The 12,246-nt window shown below is 40.7% G+C and overlaps 1 protein-coding gene across 9 annotated transcripts in view; it reads right to left on the reverse strand.

The window, feature by feature from the left end:
• slc7a6os (solute carrier family 7 member 6 opposite strand) overlaps window positions 1-12,246 on the reverse strand; it is a 44,687-nt gene that overhangs the window by 15,923 nt on the left and 16,518 nt on the right. For 2 of the 9 annotated variants that reach the window (XM_072547732.1, XM_072547734.1), the window contains exon 6: window positions 9,645-9,746. In XM_072547732.1, coding sequence (XP_072403833.1) covers window positions 9,645-9,746 — 102 coding nt within the window. Of the gene's footprint in view, window positions 1-1,309; window positions 1,386-2,444; window positions 2,553-9,205; window positions 9,747-12,246 lie in introns of those variants that run through there. The other 7 variants (XM_072547730.1, XM_072547733.1, XM_072547735.1 and 4 more) reach the window with 7 other exon arrangements.

Here is a 12,246-nt window from a genome sequence, read left to right on the forward strand (position 1 = left end):
GAATCTCTTGAATAGTATAAAGAGTGTGGAGACATTCTTAAGAGGGAGATCAGAAAGACAAAGAGAGGACATGAGGTAGCTTTGTCAAATAAGGTTAAGGATAATCCGAAAGACATTCTACTAGTACATTAAAAGCAAAAGAACACAGAGAGAGAGTAGGGCCACTTTAAGGATCAAACAGATCGTTTTTGTTTTGAACCTCAGGAAATGGGAGAAGTTTAAATAAATATTTGCATCAGTTTTTACTGTGAAGAAAGAAAGAAAGAGGCTAGAGAACTCAGGGAAATAAATATTGATGTTTTGAAAACAGGTTACAATACAAAAGAGGAAGTGCTGGAGGTCTTAAAATATAAAGATGAATAAATCTCTGTGACCTGATCCAGTGTAACCCAGAATTTTGTGAGAAATTAGAGAGGAAACTGCAGTACCCCTTGCAGAAATATTTGTATCATCTTTAAATACAGTGGAGTGCTGAATGACTAGAGAGTGGCTAATGTTGTGCCTTTTGTTTAAGAAGGGATGTAAGGAGAATATCCTAGCAGGGAAATCCTAACAAGGTATTATAGACTGGTGAGTCTGATTTCGCAGGTGGGTAAGTCGTTGATAATGATTCTGAAAGACAGGATTTTTATGCAATTGGACAGGCCAGAAATGATTAGGGATAGTCAGCATGGTTTCGGTGCGAGGGAAATCATGTCTCACAAACTTGATTACGTTTTTTGAGAAAGTAGCCAAGATTGACGGGGCAGAGCGGTAGACATTAGTAAAATCTTTGACAAGATCCCATACGGTAGACTAATTGGTAAAGTTAGATCATATGGAATTCAGGGTGAGTGTGGATGCAAAATTAGCTTAAAGGCAGAATGATTGTGGACGGTTGCTTTTTGGACTGGAGGCCTGTGACCAGTAACGTACCACAAGGATTGATGCTGGGTCCACTTTTGTTTGTCATTTATATAAATGATCTAGATGAGAATATAGAAAGCATGGTTAATAAGTTTTCAGATTACACCAAGATTGGTTGTATAGTGGACAGTGAAGAAGGTTATCTAAGATTACAAAGAGATCTTGATCAGTTGGGTCGTTGGGCTGAAGAATGGCAAGCAGAGTTTAATTTGGATAAATGCATTTTGGGAAATCACATAAGACTTACACAATTAAAAGTACAGCCTTGGGCAGTGTTTGTAAAAACAGAGAAACTTAGGAGTTCAGACACATAATTCTTTGAAGTTCACATTACATGTCGGGAGGGTAGCTAAGAAGGTATTTAACCTGCTTGCCTTCATTGCTCAGACCTTTGAGTATAGGAATTGGGACAAAACGTTCAGGTTGGACAGGAAGTTGGTGAGGCATCTTCTGGAGTGGTGTATCCAATTATGGCCTCCCTGTTATTGGAAGGATATTATTAAACTGGAGAGAATTAAAAAGTGGTTTACCAAGATGTTGAATGGAGAGGCTGGACATTTTTCATTACAGCGTAGGAATTTGAGAAATGACCTTGCAGAGGTTTATAAAATAATAAGGGATATAGATAAGGTGAATGGCAGGTGTCTTTTTCCCTGGGTGGGGTTTCAAAAATGGAGGGTAATGTGCTTTTAAGGTGAGAGGAAAAAGATTTTAAAAAGACATGAGGGGCATTATGTTTACACCAAGAGTGGTTCATGTGTGGAATGAATTTCAGGAGAAATGGTGGATACAGTTACAAATAGTGTTTAGAAGACATTTAAGTGAGTACATGAATAAAAAAAATGTTTGGAAGGATATGGGCCAAGCGCAGGCAGGTGAAACTAGTTTAGTTAGGGGTTATGGTCAGCATGGACTGGTTGGACTAAATGGTCTGTTTCTATACTGTATGACTCTATAACAGCAAGCAGTTAGGAAAATAAGTGCTGGCGATGAGAGAGTTTCCAAGGCAGCCTTTTGCTGAGAGCTAGAAGTTTGTAGTGCAAAGGGTGCAGGAAGCCAGCTTTGGACAATATGAAGGGCTTCTTGCAAGGTCAAGAGCTGGTGGTATAGACCCTGTGTACTTGTGTGTGTTTGTTATTGTGAATAGAAACAATAGGCCAGAAAAGCTGTCCGTTTTTTTGAGAAGAGATTCCACTTACGTAGCATAAAACTATCAAAGGATGACAAACCACACCCCTTTTTCATTTATCATAATCAGGCTTTTGAAGGTCCAGAGAGCTACTTTGACAGCTGTTGTTAAAGGGTAAGGGCTTAGCTAAGTGTGATTTTAAGCTTCTGAGAGGGTTGGCTGCCAGATAGGGGCTGGAGGGCCAGGCAATTAGGTCGCCAACTGGGGAATGGGGTAGCTTGCCAGATAGTAGGATGATGAGGTATGTAGGGGGATAGAGTTTTGGGGAAGTAGGGTGCCAAACAGTTACTTATAAGTTAGACTATCTATTTAATAGTCAAACTTTTTCTGAATAACTAATTTACTTAACTTCATCAGGACCAGCTGAAGGTGGGTTTCAGGAGTAGTGGAATTGCCCAGTGGACAATTTGATTTTCTGATCAATTTCTTCTCTGTGCTATGATTGCCGAATCCCAATCTACTTACAAAAATGACTGTCAGACCAGATAAAAATATACCTGAATAACTTATGCTGTTATTTTATATTAACTTAAATACTGTAGTAACTAGGAAATTTTTACTTTAATGTTTTACTTTAATGGAAAGTTGAATCCAAATAGTCCAAATGTCTAAACACACACATATATACACACAAGGTATTGCTACTATAAACAGCATCACCCAATAATTGAATTATTTATGAAAAAAGCCCCCAAAAAATCAAAAAAAAGGAGCCCGAAAGGGGGAAAAGATATTGTCTCATGTCCCAAATGAGATCTAGAGGCATAGAGACATACAGCAGGGAAACAGACCCTTCTGTCCAACTCGTCCATGCCAACCAGATATCCCAACCCAAACTAGTCCTACCTGCCAGCACCCAGCCCATATTCTTCCAAACCCTTCTTTTTCATAAACCCATCCAAATGACTTCTAAATGTTGCAATTGAACCAGCCTCCACCACTTCCTCTGGCAGCCCATTCCATACACACACCACCCTCTGCTTGAAAAAGTTGCCCCTTAGGTCTCTTTTATATTTTTCCCCTCTCACCCTAAACCAATGCCCTCCAGTTCTGGACTCCCCCATCCCAAGGAAAAAGACTTTGTTTGTTTATCCTATCCATGTCCCTCATGATTTTATAAACCTCTACAAGGTCACCCCTCAGCTTCTGACACTGCAGGAAAACCAGCCCTAGCCTGTTCAGCCTCTCCCTATAGCTCAAATCCTCCAACCCTGGCAACATATTAACTTAAATACGTAAATCTTTTCTGAACCCTTTCAAGTTTCACAACATCTTTCCAATAAGGAGGAGACCAGAATTGCACGCAGTATTCCAAAGGTGGCCAAACCACTGTCCTGTACAGCCGCAACATGATCTCCCAACTCCTGTACTCAATACTCTAACCAATAAAGGAAGCATACCAAACACCTTCTTCACTATCCTATCTACCTGCAAATCTACTTTCAAGCAAGTATGTACTTGCACTCCAACAGCTCTTTGTTCAGCAACACTCCCTTTGACCCTACCAGTAAGTGTATATGTCCTGCTAAGATTTGCTTTCCCAAAATGCAGCATCTTGCATTTATCTAAAGTAAATTCCATCCATCACTTCTCAGCCCATCTGATCAAGATCCCATTGTAATATGAGGTAACCCTCTTCAATGTCCACTACACCTCCAATTTTAGTGTCATCTGCAAACTTACTAACTGTACCTCTTATGCTCACATCCAAATCATTTATGTAAATGACAAAAAGTAGAGGACCCAGCACTGATCCTTCTGGCACTCCACTGGTCACAGGCCTCCAGTCTGAAAAACAACCCTCATCACCACCCTCTGTCTTCTACCTTTGAGCCAGTTCTCTATCCAAATGGCTAGTTCTCCCTGTATTCCATGAGATCTAACCTTGTTAATCAGTCTCCCCTGGGGAACCTTGTCGAACACCTTATTGAAGTCCATATAGATTGCGTCCTTTGCTCTGCCCTCATCAATCCTCTTTGTTACTTCTTCAAAAAACTCAATCACATTTGTGAGACATGATTTCCCAGGCACAAAGCCATATTGATTATCCCTAATAATTCCTTGCCTTTCCAAATACGTGTACATCCTGTCCCTCAGGATTCCCTTCAACAACTTGGCCACCACTGATGTCAGGGTCACTGGTCTGTAGTTCTCTGGCTTGACTTGACCACCTTTCTAAAACAGTGGCACCATGTTAGCCAACCTCCAGTCTTCCAGCACCTCACCAATGACTATCGATGATACAAATATCTCAAGAGGCCCAACAATCACTTCTCTAGCTCCCCACAGAGTTCTAGGGTACACCTCATCAGGTCTGGGGGATTTATCCACTTTTGTGTTTCAAGACATCCAGCACTTCCTCCTCTGTAATATGGACATTTTTCAAGATGTCCCTATCTATTTCCCTACATTCTATATCTTCCACATCCTTTTCACAGTAAACACTGATGTGAAATACTCATTTAGTATCTCTCCCATCTCCTTCAGTTCCACACAAAGGCCGCCTTGCTGATCTTTAGGGGTCCCTACTCTCTCCCGAGTTACCCTTTTGTCCTTAATGTACTTGTGAAAACCCTTTGGATTCTCCTTAACCCTATTTGCCAAAACTATTTTATGTCCCCTTTTTGCCCTCCTGATTTCCCTCTTAAGTAGACTCCTACTGCCTTTCATACTCGAAGAATTCATTCAATCTATCTTTTCTATACCTGACATAAGTTTCCTTCTTAACCAAACCCTCAATTTCTTTAGTCATCCAGCATTCCCTACACCTGCCAGCCTTTCTTTCACTCTAACAGGAATATCCTGTCTCTGGACTCTCGTTATCTCATTTCTGAAGGCTTCCCATTTTCCAGCCGTCCCTTTACCTGCGAACATCTGCCCCGAATCAGCTTTTGAAAGTCCTTGCCTAATACGGTCAAAATTAGCCTTCCTCCAATTTAGTACTTCAAATTTTAGATCTGCTCTGTCCTTTTCCATCACTATTTTAGAATTATGGCTGCTGGCCCCAAAGTGCTCTCCCACTGACACCTCAGTCACCTGCCCTGCCTTATTTCCCAAGAGTAGGTCATGTTTTGCACCTTCTCTAGTAGGTACGTTCACATACTGAATCAGAAAATTTTCTTGGACACACTTAACACTATGGCAGTCCCAGTCTATGTTTGGAAAGTTAAAATCCCCTACCATAACCACCCTATTATTCTTACAGATAACTGAGATCTCCTCACAAATCTGTTTCCCAATTTCCCAATGACTATTAGGGCATCTATAATACAATACCAATAAGGTAAAATTCCTTTCTTATTTCTCAGTTCAACACAAATAACGTCCCTGGATGTATTGCCGAGAATATCCTCCCTCGGTACTGCTGGAATGTTATCCCTTACCAAAATGGCCATTCCCCCTCCTCTCTTGCCTCGCTTTTTGTCCTTCCTGTAGCATTTGTATCCTGGAACATTGATCTTCCAGTCCTGTCCATCCCAGAGCCATGTTTCTGTCATTGCTATGATATCCCAGTCCCATGTTCCTAACCATGCTGAGTTCATCTGCCCTTCCCTGTTAGGCCTCTTGCATTGAAATAAATGCAATTTATCAGTCCTCCCTTGTTCTCCGCTTTGTCCCCCCCTGCCATGACTGTTTGACTCACCTTTGTTCTCAACTGTACTAGTCTCAGATTGATCTCTTTCCACACTATCTCCCTGGGTCCCACCCATCCACCTTAATAACTTAAATCCTCCTAAGCAGCTCTAACAAATCTCCCTGCCATACAGAGGAACCTCGATTATCGAAATACCAATTATCCGAAAGAGATCTCGAGGTCCCGACAGAAACATTACATCAAAGACATGTTTCCAATAGTGATCTGTTTACAGTGATTAAACAGGCACGTCTCCAAATGACTGACCTCCCGCCCTCTCTCTTCCCACACTTTCCCTGGTGTTCTACACAGAGGTGTCCCCTAACCCGCCCCCCGCTGTCCCCAGATAATCTCTCCAACATTGTCCTGTACAGGGTAAATGTGGAACCTGTCAAAACGTTGTGTGTCTGTGTGCGCTATTTGGAGACTCACCCCACAAAGGCAGCGGCAGCAGTCTTTTGGTGTCCAGTCCTGCTGCCCCGGAGAGTAGGCAGGGGTGGAAGGGGGAGGTTGGTGTTGGTTGGGGGGGCAGAGTTGGACAAGGTTGGGGGAACAGGCGAGGGTCATAGGATGGGGTTGGGGTGGGGTCAGGTTTGGGGGCAGGTGGTGAGTGGGGGTTGTGTTGGATGGGTTTGGGGGTGGCCAGGGGCATGTTGGATGGGGATGAGGTGGGGTTGATGGAGTTGGGGGCGGGGCTCGCATGCTGTGCTGCTGCAGTCTCCTGAACAGGGAACAGACTTTAAAAACTCCCAAACCCCTGAAGAAAGGCATTTAATCGATTATCTGAATGAAATAGTGCCCATCCATCTCGTTCGAATAATCGAGGTTCCCCTGTATATTAGACCCCTTCCAATTCAGGTGCAATTGATCCTCTTTGTACAGGTAACTTCTACCCCAGAAGAGATTTCAATGATCCAAAAATGTTAATCCTTCTCCGATACACTAGCTCCTCAGCCATGCATGCATCTGGTCTATCCTCCTTTTCCTACCCCCAGTAGCTCGCAGCACCGGGAGTAATCCAGATATTACTACTCTCAAGGACCACCTTTTTAAATTCCTGCCTCTCTATATTCTCCCTTAAGAATCTCATCCTTTTCCCTTCCTTTGTCATTGGTTCCAATGTGTACAATGACCTCCTGCTGGTCCCTCTCCCGCTTGAGAACATTCTGCACCCTCTCGGAAACATCCTTGATCCTGGCACCAGGGAAGCAACACACCATTATTTTTCACTGCCAGCCACAGAAACATCTGTCTGTGCCTCGGACTAGAGAGTCCCCTAACACAATTGATCTCTTCGAACCCAATATACCCCTCATTGCATTAGAGCCAGTCTCAATACCAGAAATGTTCTTGCTACATTCCCCTGAGAATCCATCACCCACTACATTTTCCAAAACAGCATACTTGTTTGAAATGGGGATAACCACAGAAGACTCCTGTGAAAATGAAATCTATCTGAAATGGGGGCATTCATGCAATGCAGCTGTTTTCCGGATCCTCCAAATCATCTCAACTGAGATACCTGGTCCTGTTTTTCATAAAAAGTAGACATCCTGTAGAATGGTCTAGTCTTAAACAGTCATTCGAACATTTTAATGCCTATACAACAAGTGTTTCAGCACTTTGCAATGTTCTTAAGCTGTAAAAGGCATTAAATAACAGTCTTTGATTGGCCACTTTACTAACAAGCAACTTTTGGCAAAACCAAGGTCAGTCCCATTTGCAGAGATCTGTAGAGACGATTTTGTCACTAAATAGAATTCCAATGCCAGAGTGTTTCTTTTGTAACAGATTTGATAACAGGATTTTTTCAGTGACATGGGTTAAAATTTGTCTAAATAGGATTGTGTGAACTCCTCACTGAAAGTAATAAAAATAGTTTAAGAACAAGCTGACATCTAAGTATCTGACCTTGACTATCAACTGTTTATATGACACATTCAGCAAATAGTATGCTTTGCTTTGATTGGGCTGATTTAGATTAACTCTAAAACTGGACTAAAGTCACAGCCTATGTTTCTTTTTATGGTGGCACTCACAAATTATATATGCCATTGTGATATCTGTGAGTACAGCAGTGGCAAGACATGCAAAAGATTTAGCAGCTGTTTCACTACATATTTTAACTTTTCATTCAAAGGTTTGTATGTTGAAAAAAAAAAGTCCCCAGGCTTTCCCTCTTTAGAATATAATGAAGGATTTCTCAAGAGTTGCTACAACTCTAATTAGTGTCTAATGATGATGTTCACTCTTGGCAGGGTATACTAACAATGATCTTCCTGATTGTGGAGGACATATTTGAACTTATTTACTACTATAGCTTCATTTATTGGTTCTTTATGGGATTGACTGTCATTGGGCAAATCTATCTACGCTATAAGCAGCCAAACAGACGCAGGCCTCTCAAGGTAAGGCCTACGTATACAGAAATCCAGGCGATTAGAACGTTTAACCAATGAATAATTCAACTAAGATTATGATGTTCCTAATCTTCTATTGTGCAAAGTTTACTAATCTTAGATTGGGAATAAGTACAATTGGCCTCTGTTTCCCTGGGTTAGCCAAGAGAAAAATTAATATGGTTGTAATAATTATCCCTTAAACTCTGCTGGACAGCATGTAAGCATATCCAATAAGAAGATTGTTAGATTTGACTGTGGTGCCCCTGCTGCAAAGCCTGACAAGGTCAGGCATCCTGTACAACCATACCTAATGTAAAGAGTAAGTACCTTGAGAATGGTGGTGAGAATATTGTTGAGAAAAGCTCATCTCTCCTTGTAATCTATTAAGATATAAGGGACAAAGAACTCCCAAATTCCACTATTTAATGAAAATACGATCAATTTATTCCTTAACTCTAAAAGGGAACATTAAACAACTATTCATAACTCTAAGCCCCCCTCCCCTTTCTCTTAACTGATTATCTGCCTTCAACTTTATAACAATTAGCACACTTATTAAAATTACATCAACTTCATTTCAAAACCATACAGCGGCTATTGTCGTTGTCTCTTCTTCCTGCTGAAGATCTCCCTGGGTCGTCATCTTTTACTGTAAATATTTTTTACATGAGAAAGGTACCTTTGATAGTGTTTTTGAATGGCAGTCTCTCTCAGTGGCAATGGCAGTTACTCTGTCTGACTTTCAAATTGCCTGCCTTTTTTATCCCAACATCGGATCATCTCATTGGTTCAATGTTGGCCAAATAAATTCAAAATTGATTGGGATTTAGTATCCTGGGCATAATTTAAACTGATTGGTTAAATTCAAATTGTTGTCAAAACCACCACCAACTCAGGTATCTATTTCACAGCTAAATGTTACATAATTTAAATTTTCCAGTACACTGAGCCTGCTAGTTAGTCATATGACAGGTGCTTGTAAGCTCCCAGTGCAAAACAGCATTCATTCTCTATAAGTACAATAACATGCCTTCAACTTAAAGGCAGTAAATAAAAACTAGAATTCAAAGCTGGTTTCAGTAATAGAGACTTTGAAACTTTTATTCAATATCATGTATTACCCATCTTGTTCACTGACATCCTTTGAAGAAGGAAATCTGCCATTTTTGTCCAGTCTACAAGTGACTTCAGAGTCACGGAAAGATGGTTGACTTTCAACTGTCCTCTGAAATAGCCTACCAGCCCACTTGATTGTATTAAACCACAGCAGAAAGAATGAATCAGTGCTCTGGTGTGCCAAGTAGTATTCCAAGAGGTACCTTACCATCACATTGAAAGGGCAGTTGGAGATGAACAACAAATACTGGCCTTGCCTGTGTCAATCTCATCCCATGAATGATTTTTTTAAGCATAAGCCAACACATTAAGCCAGAAGAATTAGCTGTTTGAACCATAGTCTTTGTTTAATGGTTAGATGTTTTCTCATCAATCTGTTCAGAGATTTATTACACACCTCTGCAGCAGATAGGTCTTGAACTGCCTTGACTGTCTGGTGAGAATGGAGAAAAGAAATTTGAATCTGGTATCCCACTCTTAATTACTGTCCAGTGACAAGCTGGAAAAAAAACATATACAGTTAATTGGTAACAGAAACACCTTTGGTTGTGATGTTTCTCAGGCTCTCTTAGAAACAATAGCCAAGTTGTGAGGTACCTTAACATTGAGAGATACCACCTTCAGGGAAGGTGGGGGTCAGGGGTGGCAGTGGAGGGGTGGGTGGGTGTAATTTCAAAATACATAATTGGATTCACTACTTTATAAAATCTAAAGATTAAAGACTTCTATTTCAGTAAAGAAACGCTGAGATCAAAATAGTATGAGCGAAAAGTACATCAGACTCAGAGTATATTTAAGGTTTCCCATTGTTAATCTTTAACAATTTAGCTCGACTTTTAAGGTTTTGCGCCCTTTTTCTGCATTGTCCACAAAGGGAATCACCAATCCTATCAAATCCTTTAATCATCTTGAATAACTCAATTGAGTTATTCTGATAACAATCTGCATTCAAGGGAATTTCAACTGATTCCAAACAAGTTGCCCTTGTCGTTTAATTCTTTTAACCTGGTATTGAGTAAATCTGGAGTGCAACGGCCTGTTTATCTTTCCTGATATGTAGAAGCAAGAAATTAATGTATTCTAGTAGTCTGATTCCTGCTGGCTAATTTACAATTTAATACAAAGCTTATAACTTTTGCTTTCATTTCTTACAGTTCTTATAAGTCTGATCTCTTTTCTTTCTCACCAATCAGCTCAACCTGTTTTGCCCAATTTTATTCTGTCTATGTACCGCCTGTTTGACAGCAATACCTGCATACACCGATGGTATGAATTCCCTGATTGGGATTGCAATTGTGTTGTCTGGACTACCAGTCTTCATCATTGGTCACTACGTAGCAAAAATAAAATGGCCAATTTGTATCCAAAGAATTACAAGTAGGTAACAGGCTTAAACAATGTGTTTGTAAATAATGAGTTTTTAAATGACAAATAGCTACAGCCTCTTAGATTCTGTTAAACATGTTCATGCCAAAATTTATCTACAGGAATATTGTTCTTTTCAAATAGTAATGACAAGTCACCTAGTACCTCCTCGAAAGCTAGTCTAAACACAACTGAAGACCTGAGCCTACTTGCGATATGACAATCTCTTTCTAAAACTGATTGGCCAGACCACCAGGGATAACTCCCTTGCTCTTCTTCAAAGTCGTGCCTTATATTTCTTTTAAATTCACTTGAATGTGTGATAGGGCCTTGATTTAACAATGAGAAACAGCATCTTGTCAGTACTGCACCAAAGGGTCAGTCTTCATTTTAATGTGCAAGAATTGGAGGAGTGTGACTTGAAAGTTTCTGACTCAAAGGTAAACTTTTAGTAATCAGAAACAGACCGTTGGTCCAACTCGGCCGTGCTGACCAGACATGTCAATCTGACCTAGTTCCATTTGCCAGCATTTAGCCCATATCCCTCAAAACCCTTCCCGTTCTTACCCTCATCTGGATGCCTTTTAAATGTTGTAACTATAGCCACCTCCATCTCTTCCTCTAACAGCTCGTTTCAACCATGTACGACCCTCTCCACAAAAGATTACCCCTCAGGGTGTTTTTAAATCATTCCCCTCTCACCTTAAACCTGTGCCCTTCAGTCTTGGATTTTCCCCCACCCTCTGAAAAATACCTTAACTATTCACCCTATCCATGCCCCTTAATTTTATAAACCTCTAAAGTAACCACACAACTTCTGATGCCCCGGGGGGGGAAGACAGAAAAGTTCCAACCTATTCAGCCTCTCCCTATAACTCAAACCCTCCAGCTCCAGCAACATTTTTGTAAATCTTTTCTGTACCCACTTAAGTGTAACAACATCCTTCCTAAAGAAGGGTGACCAGAATTGTACAGCGCAGTCTTCTAAAAGTGGCCTCACCAAGTCCTGTACAGCTGCAACATGACATCCCATGTCCTACACTCAATGTTTTTTCATGTAACGTGGGCATCGCTGACTAGATCAATAGTTAGTGCCCATTCACCACCTCTTGAATCGTTGCAGTTCATGTGGTTTAGGTACACTTGATAGTGTTGATTTTGATCCAGCTACAATGAAGGAACAGCAACATAGTTCCAAATCAGGAACTGTGCGCGCCATGGAGGGCAACTTGCAGGTAGTGACATTCCTGTGCATCCATTATTATAATCCTTCTAGGTAACAAAGAAACATAGGAAGTTTCTGTGGGAAAAGCCTTGGTGAGTTGCTGCAGTGCACCTTAAAGATGGTACACAGTGCTATGTTGGTGGAAGTGAATGTTGAGGATGAGATAAAAATGGGGTGCCAATCATGAGAGATATTTTTACCTGGTCGGTGTCAAGTTACAAATTGAGTCACATCTTACAACTTTGTTGCAATAGTTCAAAATCACTTCAATGACTATAACACTTTAAGCTGTCTCGCAGTAATGGATGGTGCTACTGGGAAAATATAGTTAGTGTCCATGCAACATGATTCAAAGCATAAAACAACTACTTTGCTCCCAATTTTACCATCTTCAAAGCTTCACAAAAAA

The sequence above is a fragment of the Chiloscyllium punctatum genome, chromosome 26 (genome assembly GCF_047496795.1).
Source record: "Chiloscyllium punctatum isolate Juve2018m chromosome 26, sChiPun1.3, whole genome shotgun sequence".
Taxonomy (NCBI): Eukaryota; Metazoa; Chordata; class Chondrichthyes; order Orectolobiformes; family Hemiscylliidae; genus Chiloscyllium; species Chiloscyllium punctatum.